The sequence below is a fragment of the Cydia strobilella genome, chromosome 23 (genome assembly GCF_947568885.1).
Source record: "Cydia strobilella chromosome 23, ilCydStro3.1, whole genome shotgun sequence".
NCBI classification, from domain to species: domain Eukaryota; kingdom Metazoa; phylum Arthropoda; class Insecta; order Lepidoptera; family Tortricidae; genus Cydia; species Cydia strobilella.
In genome coordinates, this window is record NC_086063.1 from 3,011,105 (window position 1) to 3,027,110 (window position 16,006).

At 45.4% G+C, this 16,006-nt stretch overlaps 1 protein-coding gene across 1 annotated transcript; it reads left to right on the top strand.

The window, feature by feature from the left end:
- The first annotated feature begins 61 nt into the window (after nucleotides 1–61).
- Nucleotides 62–15,972, top strand: LOC134751740 (WD repeat-containing protein 43). The gene is made up of 12 exons (XM_063687185.1): nucleotides 62–311; nucleotides 503–835; nucleotides 1,680–1,846; nucleotides 3,849–3,987; nucleotides 4,182–4,330; nucleotides 4,666–4,816; nucleotides 5,265–5,441; nucleotides 5,645–5,769; nucleotides 8,102–8,230; nucleotides 13,529–13,651; nucleotides 14,731–14,843; nucleotides 15,799–15,972. The coding sequence occupies exons 1-12, from the start codon at nucleotides 138–140 to the stop codon at nucleotides 15,963–15,965; spliced, it is 1,947 nt and encodes a 648-aa protein (XP_063543255.1). The 5' UTR covers nucleotides 62–137; the 3' UTR covers nucleotides 15,966–15,972.
- The last annotated feature ends 34 nt before the right edge of the window (nucleotides 15,973–16,006 follow it).

A 16,006-nucleotide genomic window follows, 5' to 3' on the forward strand; every position in this document is an offset into this window, starting at 1 on the left:
ATTTATCATATGTATTTTCAGTTTCCAACTTTAACAACAAGCTTACCAAGTCACGTGACCTCACACGTCGTTTATAGTCGGCATGTGGGCATAACGGAACAGTCACAGTCGCAGAACTTCTGTCTTGACATGTAAAGATGGCAGAGGCGGCATTTTCCGAAGACGGAAAATATTATTCTGCGATTAGCCAGGATGGTAGATTAAGGATATGGGACACAGAAACTAATGTACTCAAACAGGAGTACACGCCAGACCTTCATTTAACGGCCCCGCCATCATGCTTGCAATGGATAACTATTGCGACGTCCAGGGTAAGTCAATTTACACGTGGTTTTTGTTACTAAACTTTACGTAAACACTATAGTTATGACTTTTAAAACTCTGCATGAGTTCTGTACTGACTTACGATACGTACTCACCTAGAATACGTAAGGCAAACTTAGTTACCAATAAGTTTTGCATTAAAGATAACATAACCTTAAAATTTCATATTCCTGTGAAGAAAGAGAAGCGAAAATCAAGTGTTTCAGAGCAGGAAGTAAAAGAGGCACAATGTATAGCCGTAGGAACGACCAGTGGGAAGATTTTAATATATTCAGTAGCACAAGCAAAAGTGCAAACAGTTTTAGAAATGAAACTTGGGAAGGCTCAGGAGCAGAAGATAACTGCCATGGACTGGAACAGAAGAGATGGTTTATTTAGTTGTAATAAGAGTAACTACATTTGTGAGTGGAAATTGGGCGCGGGCCAGAGTAACAATTATCATGTGAACATGGATAGGAAGAATATAGGAGTCAACACTATCAATGCCATCAAACTTATACCTCATAGTCAGGTAAGTTATTTGGTTTAACCTTTCATATGTGTGGTCTATTTTTATTGTTCCATACCTAAACAATAAATAAATACTCCATATCTACATGACATTAGCTGAGCTCACTTTATTATGTACCTGGAGCATTCCACGGGCTGTCTCGTACAAACGCATTTTATTTCGTATATTATTATTTTATTATTCAGTAAGCAGGCAGGCAGTTGTGACAACTGATATAGCCTGTATCCAGTTATCATTGACAGGCAGATGTAGTTGCATGCTTGTCTAATTTATTTTTAAATTGATTCACATTTTGTGCAGTAACCACATCTTCGGGGAGCTTGTTCCTAGCCCTCACTACTCGGTTGCTCAAAAAGTGTTTGTACGGGTTACTGTGGGACCTATGCCTTTCTAACTTTAAGTTATTAGTATATTACTTTTTTTTTGGTGTTTTAAGCTGATGCCCATTTATCACAGAAAAAGATCTCTCCTAGACCTGCAAATCTTCAGACAATTCGCGATTGTATGGGACAACGGTAGACTATTTCGTGGAATGCTCCACCTATGTTCAATCTTTTTGAATAAATAAATAAAATAAAATAAAATAGCCATTTATTTCGACCTCAAATTAAATTTTTTACATTTCTTGTCAAGTTTTAGGAAAAGAAAAACAAAACATGTCAAATTCTTAATTTAAACATAATAATAATAAAGTTCTTTGTTGTATATGTTATTTGGTATTTTTATTGACATCGGTCGACTTGCCTCCCGGCATAGGCCTTCCCTAAGACCTTCCATTCCTCTCTGTTGGTTGCTTTATATATTCTTTATTTATTATTATTATTTTATCTACATTGTTTTTCAGGAAACCAGTGCTAAGTACATAATAACAGCGTCATGGCAGCTTCGAGTGTGGAGGCTCCAAGATGGAGAGGCCACAACGATAAAGTGCCTTGGACACAACGCCTCCAAACAGTCCCTGCTGGCGATCGCTGCTACTAGTGAGAAGACGTGGGTCATTGAGGGATCACAGTAAGTTTGACTCGTAATAATACTCTAGGAATTGAGTCTGTGGAGGCTTCTTAATGAGTCAACAATGAAAAAGTTCCTTGAACACAACAACTCAAAACGGCAACAACAGCCTTTTATAATATTTAAGCTATTATAAAAGGCTCACATGATGTCCTCACATAATAATCTTCAGACGTTGAAAAATGGTGCATGTAGATTGCCTAGATTTTATTTTAATTATAATATTTATTATTGTAATTTATTTTATAATTTATCGTACCTGTGTGTGTTTTGTAAATTGTAATTGTAATTGTACATATGTCACTAACCTTAATTAATTTTAAGTTTTGTTGTAACTTACTAACACTATATGGATCAAATGATTTGAAATAAATAATTGAATTGGGTCTCTATTGTTTGACATAATTGTTGAAAGTCATAATGTAATGATTGTCGTATTATCATTAGTCATAATTTGGTTCTTCTCGGAAACGCGTAACTTTTCAGGATTGCCATAAAACAAACCTAACCTAACCTATCTGTAGGATAACATGAGGAAAATCCTGAAAAATTAACGGTTTCAGAATTATGACTAATGATAATATGACAATCATTACATTATGACTTTCAATAATTATGTCAAACAAAGGGACCCCAATTGGATTGAATACTGACTTTGCTGAACAAAATTGTTACTTCTTTGACTTATCTTTTGTGTATTGTATCCCTTGGTTTATTTTTCTGAACAGTATAGATAACATATTGTAGATGTATTATCAGTATTTCACAATTGATAAGATAAGCCAGTGTTGTATGATGCTTACTTTAAATTATATTAGTAAACACTTGTTTACTACACTTGTAGACTTCTACATCTGACAAAATGCTGCAGTCAAAATGTTTTATCCCTATTAATGTTATAAATGACATTTGGCTAGATGCAAAGACAAGAGGTGGACTATACGAACAACCAAATGGAAAGGCCCACTGGGCAAACGTAACTTAGGGAAACAAAGAAAAAAATGGGTCGATGTCATCATAGCAATTGCAGGAAAGACTTGGGGAAATAATGCTACAGACAAAGAGAAATGGAAAAAAATGGAGGTATAGCTTTTACCTTCAAGGGATCACACACATCGTGAAAATATAAGAAAAGAAAAGTCAATTTTATAACGGATGTGCGAGAAAAAAAGCTTCAATAAATAAATGTTATAAATGTGAAAGTGACTGTGTGTCTGATTGTCTGTTACTTCTTTAGGCTTGAACTGTAGAACCGATTTAGAAGAAATTTGGTATGAAAAAATTTTAAGTCCAATTTTGTCTCAGCTACTTGGTTTATTTGTTGCTTGAGGCTCTGGTGATAGTGCCACCAACGACAAACCATGACTGTCTATAATTTATTTTTAAAACTTATTCACTCAAATATCTCTAGTACACTGCTATTATATTGCACACTACTGTTCATTGACAAAATCAAGGACAAAGATAAACTTTTGCATAGTGTGGGTATTAAATACAAAAATCGCCTATAATTCCATCATATTAATCTATTTACAGTACATTTGGTGCTACTTTACCGCACTAGTGCCTAGTGCGATAATTAGCACATTACGTAACTATGTCGAAAATTAAAAGGGCCATATGTACTGTAAAACGTTGTACGATACATGTGCGAATGGGTAATTCGCAACTCGTGTCGATTTAACACACTCCCTTCGGTCGTGTTTAATTTATCGCCAGATCGCCACTCGTTTTCCTATTTATCGCACTTGTATCGTAATGTACTATATCGGCATTACCCGACATTCTGAACATTAGAGGAACATTCTGAGGAAACTGTAGGTCTAACTTTAAAATGTAATGTATAATTACTACGCACTTTGTAAATGACCGTTTGTTTCTTGTTTCATAATAAATAAATAAAAATTATAATTACATATTATATCGACATTATATATTATCCGAATTACACCTACAAGCTTAAATACATAAATGAAAATAAACGATAACTTCCTTTTTTTAGAACTGAACGGCTCCTCGCATTTTGGGACGTGACGGTGACCTCCGACGCGGTGCCGCAGACTAACGGCACAGACGAAGACATCACTCCAAATAAGAAGAAGAAGAGGAAATCGATATCACAGACTGACAAAGAAATCAAGGTATAGTTTGAATCCTCTCAAATGATTTTTACGCCAAAGACCCTAATCTGTTAAACAAAAGCCATTGTTTCTTTTGTGAGAGCGCGTGGCCATTGTTTCTGAGCACGTGGCCATTGTGTATCAGCGCATGCCACAATATCATCTGAGATAATTCATACTATACCTGATTGTTGTAAAGTTTATTTATTTTCCAGACGGTGAACATTCCTACATACAATTTCGTATTGGAGGATGCTCCCAAGATGATCGACGTCGGAGTCAAAGAGGAGGGTGACGTAAAATTGACCCTGGCCGCCGTCACGAGAAGTGGAGTCGTGCATTATTACTCGCACACGCTAAATGGGTTAGCATTCAAACTAACAAGTCCTCTCTCAATGTCCTGGTGAATATTATACACTTGCGAGCAAAGAAACGGAATCACTTCACATGTTTGGTTTCTCTGCTTGATAACTTTTCTAATATTCATGCCATCCAAAAGAAGAAAGTGAAACATGTGTTTGTGAAGTGATTCTGTTATTTTGCTTGTGATGTCTATAAAATTTACCCATTTCATTTGGATAATAGTCTTCTACAATAATTAATACTTTCATTTAGATTGAGTGTGTCATTAGCTGAAATTACGCAATGTTTTTCCCATTTAAGAACTGACAAAATAACTATGTCTTTGTGTATGTTTAGGGCATCAACAAAGCCAATCAAGCCCAACCTAACGGTGCACATAACAACGGGTGAGGCCACGCCGCTCCCCCTGGCCTGCTGCCGCCTGCTGTCGCATTCCAACTTACAAGTCGGATATATGCAGGGACCCACACTAATCTTCGAAAAAATCGTAAGTTTACTAGCCTTCATGCCTTTATCGAGCAAGCCTAACCTAACGATGCAAATAACGACGGTGAGGCCACGCCGCTCCCCCTGGCCTGCTGTCGCATTCCAAATTACAAGTTGGGTATATGCAGGGACCCACACTAATCTTCGAAAAAATCGTAAGTTTACTAGCCTTCATGCCTTTATTACACACTAGCTTTTGCCCGCTACTTCGTCTGCGTGGAGTTAGTAATTTGGGTAGCTTATTTTTTATCCAATCTGCTTTTTATCGATTCCCCAACTTCCACCCCCCTTTTTCACCCCCTTAAAGGATGACTTCTGGGATAAGAACTACCCTATGTCCTTCTCCGGGACTAAAACTATCTCTATACCACGGTTACGTTCCCCTGGACAACTTAGCTTATTTATCGTAGCCCCTAAAGACCTTACGGTTAACGCTTACCTTGTTTCAGACCCCAGACCTCTCCTCAAAGACTCAAGTCCTGATCCGAGGCGATGCCAAACCGAAGAAGATCAAAGGCAGCACTCCGAATGAGATCAACAAATTAGCTGCAACCAGCAGCAAAGATGCACAGTACCTTGAACCGATGGGAGGGGTTACTAGAAAGCGAGTCGCCCCGGGCGCCAAGGTAAGAATTGATCGAATTTCGTATGTTTTGTCTTATTACTTTAAAACGATTTATCTTAAAAATATTGTTCGCTATTCACAAAATATATCAACCTTCGTGCATTCTAACAAGCTAGGTTCATGATGAAGCGACGCGCTCGCCAGGCGTGACGAAGGGGAACCACCTTTTATGGAGTGTTGTTTTAAAATATTTTCCGTTTTCAGGTGGAGGTGCCTATGGAGAGGCGGCTCGCCAACCTTACTCTCGACACGGCGGCCAGAGACAAGACCGCCGTCAACCAGAACCTCACCAGGCTCCTGATACAGGGGCTACAGTCTAACGACACTGAGTATGTACATTTCAACAAGTTTTTATTTTACTTTTAACAGTTTTTTTTGTATTGATTTAAGGTTATGTTATGATGAAAATCAAAAGTTGAAATTTCGTTAGACTTATATTGACCGGGATATAGACCGTGATTACCTTTTGTATTGTTTATGAGCTCCCGATATTTCGACAATCAATATAAGTCTAGTGAAACTAACCGTGAATCATTCAAAACTCTTATTGAAATTTCGTTATCTGCTTTTCTATCACTCTAGCATATTCGAGACAAATGGACAAACGAAGCTGTTTGTGATAGGCCCTCTGGTTCAAAAACCAATTTGGAATTGTTGAATCTAATTTCATATGAGTTTAATTCAGCCGACTGGTCAAATACCGCAATGAAATAAAACTCGCTTGCGAGTTCTCGCGCCGTCAAAATGAACCTTCGCCCATGGTTTTGAGCTACATAATTAATGTTTTTTTTAATACGCTACGAATTTATTCATATATGTATAAGGTACAAAAAAAAATGTCAAAAACAATAAATAAGAACAACTTAAAATTAACAGTTTTAATGATTCACGGTTAGTTTCACTAGACTTTTATTGACAGGGATATGACCGTGATTACCTTTTGTATTGTTTTTGAGCTTCGGATATTTCGAGGCAGTTACATGCATCTTATTCACGGGTAACCGGTAACAAATAATCTACCTATAAATACAGACTATTCAAAAATAAAACTAAACTAAACTAAATCTAAAAAGGCCCCTGCGGCAAGCTCCCTGAGATGCTGGCTGCGTTATCCCGCTGAACTGCTAGAAGCGTTCAGCGAGGTAACTGCCAGCTCCCTGGTCCCCAGTTGCGTCCCTGAGTCTCTTTGAAAGGTCTCCAAAGAGACTCAGCGCCAGGACCCCACGGACCCAGGGTCTCGACGCCGAAAGGAACAATAGTATTTTATATAATCGTGGTATAATGGAGAGCTTCTCAGTCGAGTACTGTGTTAAGGCCAAGCTTGCTGAGTGGCCTTAATTGGGTACGAGATTGAAAAGCTTGATTATATCACTGTTGTATACAATATTTTTTTACGAGTCAACAAAAATAATACTTTAAACTAGTAGAATCATATAGGTAAACAAATCAAAAGTATATAGCTAAGATACGCGAGCAGCCGCGATACCCTCATACTCGTACACGCCCCGGCCGCCGGGCCCGGCGCCCCCGGCGGGTTGGTCAACGACACCTCCTCGTAACTCATGAGGCCCTGGTACCTGCTCCGCGCTAAATTCAATTTTTAGACAGTGTTTTTCTCGATTTTGGCGACCGTAGCTTATGGAGACTAAGGGTGTCACATGCGCGTTTCTGACTTATGAAGCAATCGTTTCTACTACAACATAAAATGTTTTTGTTGGCCAACCGATCACAAAGCAGATGCTACGCAGCAGCGTGTTTATGTAGGCTAATTTGCATCGAATCGTGTCTCCTTAAACAAGAAATATTTTATCAAAAATTCGAAATGTATGAAGTTCTATTTTCAATATTTTTATAATTGACTAAACCGTATCAATATAGTATTTTATACAATCGTGATTATAATAGAGAGCTTTTCAGTCGAGTACCGTGTTTAAGTTAAGGTACGAGATTGAAAAGCTTGATTAAATCACTATTGTATACAATACTTTTTCTACGAGACAAAAAAATAATACTTTCAACTAGTAGAATCATATAGGTAAACAAATCAAAAATATACTACTCGTACGTGCCCCAGCCGCCGGGCCCGGACCCCCGGCGGGTTGGTCAACGACGCCTCCTCGTAACTCATGAGGCCCTGGTACTTGCTCCTTGCTAAATTCAATTTTAAAACAGTTTTTTTCTCGATTTTAGCCACCGTAGCCTATGGAGACTAACAAGCAACGCTAAGCGGTTTCGTAGGGTATGGATGTTGCTAAGGGTAAGGGTGTCACATGCGCGTTTCTGACTTACGAAGCAATTGTTTCTACTACATCATAAAATAAAATGTTTTTGTTGGCCAACCAATCACAAAGCAGATGCGACGCAGCAGCGTGTTTAAGTAGGCTAATTTGCATTGATTCGAGTCTCCTTAAACACGGAATATTTTATCGAAATGTATGAAGTTCTATTTTCAAAATTTTTATAATTGACTAAACCGTATCGATAAAATTCTTATGCTCGAGTCTGAAGTGCCATAGACTATCCAACGTTGAAAAGAGTAAGGTTGTAGTGTTGTATATTAAGTCGTAATACACAGATTATAGTCGACGAGTAGAAAACATTATTAGTTATTCTGTGGTGTGGTGTTGTGTTGTGTAATATGTTGTTGTTGTGTACTCGTAGTATCCTGGAGATGGTGGTGCACTCGTCGAGCCGCGCGGCGGCGGCGCGCACCACGGCGCAGCTCCCCGCGGAGTGCGTGCCGCCGCTGCTCGACCTCCTCGCCACGCTCGCCACCAAGCGTACCGCCACGTGAGTATCGCCAACACCTATGTAACTACGTGATGAGTATAGTCTAAGGGCGCGCACCACGGCGCAGCTCCCCGCGGAGTGCGTGCCGCCGCTGCTCGACCTCCTCGCCACGCTCGCCACCAAGCGTACCGCCACGTGAGTATCGCCAACACCTATGTAACTACGTGATGAGTATAGTCTAAGGGCGCGCACCACGGCGCAGCTCCCCGCGGAGTGCGTGCCGCCGCTGCTCGACCTCCTCGCCACGCTCGCCACCAAGCGTACCGCCACGTGAGTATCGCCAACACCTATGTAACTACGTGATGAGTATAGTCTAAGGGCGCGCACCACGGCGCAGCTCCCCGCGGAGTGCGTGCCGCCGCTGCTCGACCTCCTCGCCACGCTCGCCACCAAGCGTACCGCCACGTGAGTATCGCCAACACCTATGTAACTACGTGATGAGTATAGTCTAAGGGCGCGCACCACGGCGCAGCTCCCCGCGGAGTGCGTGCCGCCGCTGCTCGACCTCCTCGCCACGCTCGCCACCAAGCGTACCGCCACGTGAGTATCGCCAACACCTATGTAACTACGTGATGAGTATAGTCTAAGGGCGCGCACCACGGCGCAGCTCCCCGCGGAGTGCGTGCCGCCGCTGCTCGACCTCCTCGCCACGCTCGCCACCAAGCGTACCGCCACGTGAGTATCGCCAACACCTATGTAACTACGTGATGAGTATAGTCTAAGGGCGCGCACCACGGCGCAGCTCCCCGCGGAGTGCGTGCCGCCGCTGCTCGACCTCCTCGCCACGCTCGCCACCAAGCGTACCGCCACGTGAGTATCGCCAACACCTATGTAACTACGTGATGAGTATAGTCTAAGGGCGCGCACCACGGCGCAGCTCCCCGCGGAGTGCGTGCCGCCGCTGCTCGACCTCCTCGCCACGCTCGCCACCAAGCGTACCGCCACGTGAGTATCGCCAACACCTATGTAACTACGTGATGAGTATAGTCTAAGGGCGCGCACCACGGCGCAGCTCCCCGCGGAGTGCGTGCCGCCGCTGCTCGACCTCCTCGCCACGCTCGCCACCAAGCGTACCGCCACGTGAGTATCGCCAACACCTATGTAACTACGTGATGAGTATAGTCTAAGGGCGCGCACCACGGCGCAGCTCCCCGCGGAGTGCGTGCCGCCGCTGCTCGACCTCCTCGCCACGCTCGCCACCAAGCGTACCGCCACGTGAGTATCGCCAACACCTATGTAACTACGTGATGAGTATAGTCTAAGGGCGCGCACCACGGCGCAGCTCCCCGCGGAGTGCGTGCCGCCGCTGCTCGACCTCCTCGCCACGCTCGCCACCAAGCGTACCGCCACGTGAGTATCGCCAACACCTATGTAACTACGTGATGAGTATAGTCTAAGGGCGCGCACCACGGCGCAGCTCCCCGCGGAGTGCGTGCCGCCGCTGCTCGACCTCCTCGCCACGCTCGCCACCAAGCGTACCGCCACGTGAGTATCGCCAACACCTATGTAACTACGTGATGAGTATAGTCTAAGGGCGCGCACCACGGCGCAGCTCCCCGCGGAGTGCGTGCCGCCGCTGCTCGACCTCCTCGCCACGCTCGCCACCAAGCGTACCGCCACGTGAGTATCGCCAACACCTATGTAACTACGTGATGAGTATAGTCTAAGGGCGCGCACCACGGCGCAGCTCCCCGCGGAGTGCGTGCCGCCGCTGCTCGACCTCCTCGCCACGCTCGCCACCAAGCGTACCGCCACGTGAGTATCGCCAACACCTATGTAACTACGTGATGAGTATAGTCTAAGGGCGCGCACCACGGCGCAGCTCCCCGCGGAGTGCGTGCCGCCGCTGCTCGACCTCCTCGCCACGCTCGCCACCAAGCGTACCGCCACGTGAGTATCGCCAACACCTATGTAACTACGTGATGAGTATAGTCTAAGGGCGCGCACCACGGCGCAGCTCCCCGCGGAGTGCGTGCCGCCGCTGCTCGACCTCCTCGCCACGCTCGCCACCAAGCGTACCGCCACGTGAGTATCGCCAACACCTATGTAACTACGTGATGAGTATAGTCTAAGGGCGCGCACCACGGCGCAGCTCCCCGCGGAGTGCGTGCCGCCGCTGCTCGACCTCCTCGCCACGCTCGCCACCAAGCGTACCGCCACGTGAGTATCGCCAACACCTATGTAACTACGTGATGAGTATAGTCTAAGGGCGCGCACCACGGCGCAGCTCCCCGCGGAGTGCGTGCCGCCGCTGCTCGACCTCCTCGCCACGCTCGCCACCAAGCGTACCGCCACGTGAGTATCGCCAACACCTATGTAACTACGTGATGAGTATAGTCTAAGGGCGCGCACCACGGCGCAGCTCCCCGCGGAGTGCGTGCCGCCGCTGCTCGACCTCCTCGCCACGCTCGCCACCAAGCGTACCGCCACGTGAGTATCGCCAACACCTATGTAACTACGTGATGAGTATAGTCTAAGGGCGCGCACCACGGCGCAGCTCCCCGCGGAGTGCGTGCCGCCGCTGCTCGACCTCCTCGCCACGCTCGCCACCAAGCGTACCGCCACGTGAGTATCGCCAACACCTATGTAACTACGTGATGAGTATAGTCTAAGGGCGCGCACCACGGCGCAGCTCCCCGCGGAGTGCGTGCCGCCGCTGCTCGACCTCCTCGCCACGCTCGCCACCAAGCGTACCGCCACGTGAGTATCGCCAACACCTATGTAACTACGTGATGAGTATAGTCTAAGGGCGCGCACCACGGCGCAGCTCCCCGCGGAGTGCGTGCCGCCGCTGCTCGACCTCCTCGCCACGCTCGCCACCAAGCGTACCGCCACGTGAGTATCGCCAACACCTATGTAACTACGTGATGAGTATAGTCTAAGGGCGCGCACCACGGCGCAGCTCCCCGCGGAGTGCGTGCCGCCGCTGCTCGACCTCCTCGCCACGCTCGCCACCAAGCGTACCGCCACGTGAGTATCGCCAACACCTATGTAACTACGTGATGAGTATAGTCTAAGGGCGCGCACCACGGCGCAGCTCCCCGCGGAGTGCGTGCCGCCGCTGCTCGACCTCCTCGCCACGCTCGCCACCAAGCGTACCGCCACGTGAGTATCGCCAACACCTATGTAACTACGTGATGAGTATAGTCTAAGGGCGCGCACCACGGCGCAGCTCCCCGCGGAGTGCGTGCCGCCGCTGCTCGACCTCCTCGCCACGCTCGCCACCAAGCGTACCGCCACGTGAGTATCGCCAACACCTATGTAACTACGTGATGAGTATAGTCTAAGGGCGCGCACCACGGCGCAGCTCCCCGCGGAGTGCGTGCCGCCGCTGCTCGACCTCCTCGCCACGCTCGCCACCAAGCGTACCGCCACGTGAGTATCGCCAACACCTATGTAACTACGTGATGAGTATAGTCTAAGGGCGCGCACCACGGCGCAGCTCCCCGCGGAGTGCGTGCCGCCGCTGCTCGACCTCCTCGCCACGCTCGCCACCAAGCGTACCGCCACGTGAGTATCGCCAACACCTATGTAACTACGTGATGAGTATAGTCTAAGGGCGCGCACCACGGCGCAGCTCCCCGCGGAGTGCGTGCCGCCGCTGCTCGACCTCCTCGCCACGCTCGCCACCAAGCGTACCGCCACGTGAGTATCGCCAACACCTATGTAACTACGTGATGAGTATAGTCTAAGGGCGCGCACCACGGCGCAGCTCCCCGCGGAGTGCGTGCCGCCGCTGCTCGACCTCCTCGCCACGCTCGCCACCAAGCGTACCGCCACGTGAGTATCGCCAACACCTATGTAACTACGTGATGAGTATAGTCTAAGGGCGCGCACCACGGCGCAGCTCCCCGCGGAGTGCGTGCCGCCGCTGCTCGACCTCCTCGCCACGCTCGCCACCAAGCGTACCGCCACGTGAGTATCGCCAACACCTATGTAACTACGTGATGAGTATAGTCTAAGGGCGCGCACCACGGCGCAGCTCCCCGCGGAGTGCGTGCCGCCGCTGCTCGACCTCCTCGCCACGCTCGCCACCAAGCGTACCGCCACGTGAGTATCGCCAACACCTATGTAACTACGTGATGAGTATAGTCTAAGGGCGCGCACCACGGCGCAGCTCCCCGCGGAGTGCGTGCCGCCGCTGCTCGACCTCCTCGCCACGCTCGCCACCAAGCGTACCGCCACGTGAGTATCGCCAACACCTATGTAACTACGTGATGAGTATAGTCTAAGGGCGCGCACCACGGCGCAGCTCCCCGCGGAGTGCGTGCCGCCGCTGCTCGACCTCCTCGCCACGCTCGCCACCAAGCGTACCGCCACGTGAGTATCGCCAACACCTATGTAACTACGTGATGAGTATAGTCTAAGGGCGCGCACCACGGCGCAGCTCCCCGCGGAGTGCGTGCCGCCGCTGCTCGACCTCCTCGCCACGCTCGCCACCAAGCGTACCGCCACGTGAGTATCGCCAACACCTATGTAACTACGTGATGAGTATAGTCTAACAACGTGCCTTGGAAGTCAAGAAAATTTTATTCTCGGACAGATGGCGCCTACACCTTTGGTCTACTCTCGAATAGCGTTGACGGTTTCGTTTGTTATTTAACAATTTTAGCGCATATCAGTGAAATAACATGGGTCAAAATCATATAAAAATAATAAATACAAATAAAAAAATAATTTATCCATATACATGTATACACGGCGTTTCATGACCCACTGAAAACCTAAAAACAGTTTGTTCAGAATCGATAGGAGAATCGGTTGCGCTATATGTTAATGGGGGTATTTTTTTTATCTTTTTTCATGCTAACTACAAGTTTGTAATGCAACAATATCAATAACTAGCATTTGACAAGTTATTTGTCAATGAGCAACACCCTTAACTGGCCATTGGTAAACCTTATCTCGTTGCAGTAAGGTATGCAAATGGTCAGTTAACAGTGTTTACGATGGTAACTAGCAATTGTTTTATGTCACTAAAACGACCAAGTATCTTGTGTAGAATTACCAGTCGAATAGAATTGTTAAGAAAACTAAACAACGAATATTTTTTTAAATATTTATCGGATTAAATAATAAATACTCAAGATGAGTTTAAAATAAAAAAAATCTGTTTTTGTGTCTCAGGTTTTCAGTGGCTCAAGTAACACCGTGTATATACATTTTTTGATATTTTTAATTTTAATCGTGTGACTACAAAATTTACTATGACAGTACACCAAATTTCCGCTTTTCAACGATATATGGCGCCAGTAGGTCCCATAATTCATAATTTCTAATAAGTATTATTGTCCACAGATGCGCCACAGTATGCGTATGGGTGTCCGCCATCCTGCGCTCGCACGCCGCCCTGCTGCTGGCCACCATGAACACACACAACGCCGAGCGGCTGGCCACTCTACTCGCCACTTTCACCAACAGGTAAAACAAACTCTATAGGGGCCTTTCGCGTTGGAGGGCCATCTTGTGGCCTGATTCTGAAACATAAACATGTACATTGACACTTCAAGCAATGATATAACTCGGTATAAGATGGATATAACGTAAAAACTTAACCCTAAACCTAAGGAAAAAACGTGCCTCGGAAATCAAGAAAATTTGATTATCGAACAGATGGCGCCACCACGTTTTACCACCTTTGGCATATTCTCGACTAGATGGCGTTGACGGTTTCGTTTTTAACACTTTTAATGCATATCAGTAAAAGAACTTGGGTCAAAATCATATAAAAATAATGAATGCAATCATTTATCCATATACAGGGTGGCTAAAAAAATAGAGATTCCTACTAACTACGTGATGAATATAGTCTAACAACGTGCCTTGGAAGACAAGAAAATTTTATTCTCGGACAGATGGCGCCTACACCTTTGGTCTACTCTCGAATAGATAACATCTGTGGACAATAATACTTATTACAAATTATAAATGATGGGACCTACTAGCGCCATCTATCGCTGTAAAGTAAAAGTTGCTCAATATAATCCCAAAACCTCCCTGGCAACGGGAATGCACTTATTTTTTAGCCACCGTGTATATTATGTATCATATGCTGTGACCAATAGTTTTTCGTAGTGTTTATTACTTACTTATAATCATAGAGTAACTTATACTAGAGCGGTACTGTCATAGTAAATTTTGTAACCCCAGTAAATTCACTGCCATCTGTCGACACACTTTAAAACTAAAAATGAAGATTTATAAAAATACGATAGAATGTATTTAAATATAGATAAATGATTTTTTTTATTTGCATTAATTATTTTTATGATTTTGACCCATGTTCTTTCACTGATATGCGTTAAAATTGTTAAATAACAAACGAAACCGTCAACGCCATCTATACGACTGTAGGCCAAAACTAGTAGCGCCCTCTGAACGAGAATCAAATTTTCTTGATTTTCGAGGCACGTTTTTTCCTTAGACTGTATCCATCTATTACGGAGTTATATCTATCTTTGCTTATAATGAAAAAATAATAATTTTGTTCGTGTGTGTAGACGCGCACACCTGTGTCAGCTCCTCAACGTGTCCGGAAGGCTGCAGCTCACACTAGCACAGCGGGCAGAAAAACAAACGGCGCCCGCCGAGGAACCATTCATTGACTACAATGGTAAGTGAACTTGAACTTGTGTGGTTACACCTAACGCCAGCTATAGGCTTGATGACAAATTTTCATTAGGGCCGTTCCATCGGTTTGCCGCTATCACTGTCACATTTCGCAAGAAAGAACGGGAAAGACCATGAGCGCCAAGTGACATTTTGTCGATTTTTATTATTTATTTTAAAAACTTTGCCTTACAATATCGAAATTCGAAAGCGGTAAAATTACTATTTAAGTTAAGATTGTTTTTTCTTTTTTTTTTTGTTAATAGAGTCACATAATAAATAACCGATTAAAGTTGGATTAAAAGTCCTAGTTAGAGGTTACTTTGGGAATTAATTGTATCGAGCGAAGTGTCAATTTGTGTATCGGAAGCTTATAAATTGAAGATAATATAATCAAGAACTACATATATTTTTTCTACGTCTACGAATATCAACGTCTCTTTGAAAAATATGATCATATAAGGAGATTTTTCGCCTTCTGGCTCAGAGTATTAATCTTATATATGCTATCAATCGATCAGGTTTATTTTTAGGATCAAATGTCTATATAGGACCCATTGCATTAAATAAATACAAAAGTCAGAAATGATAGTCAAACTGATAGACGGACGGACAGCGGAGTCTTAGTAAAAGGGTCCCGTTTTTCGAAAATCCAATCGAAAAAATCGATCCAGCAGTTTGAACAGTATCAGCTCTTTTCCAAAATTATGTAAAGCATTTTTGTGCGTAGGCAGTTTTTTTTCAATTTTTTTTTTCACTAGCCTAATTTAGTGTCCCACTGCTGGGCAAAGGCCTCCCCTCGTTTCCTCCACTCGACCCTGTCGTTTGTAGTGTCCCGCCAATCCGGATAAAATGCGTCTAAGTCGTCCCGCCATCTCCTTTTCGGCCTGCCTGCACCCCGGCCAGCACCATCTATGGTGTTCAAATTTAATATTTATAAATAAAAACTTATTCCACAGACACTTCGGACGAAGAGATGGAAGTAGAGCGACAATCAGCGAGCGACGCTTCCTTTGACGAACAGGACTTTGATGATGATGATGATGATAGTGACGAGGAGCGCCCGCGACGTCGGCAAAAGGTCCAAAACGGCGGCAGTGATGACAGTGACAGCGGGGGGGAGTGACAATATATGTTATATGGCTTTTATTTACCTTTAGCAAAGAG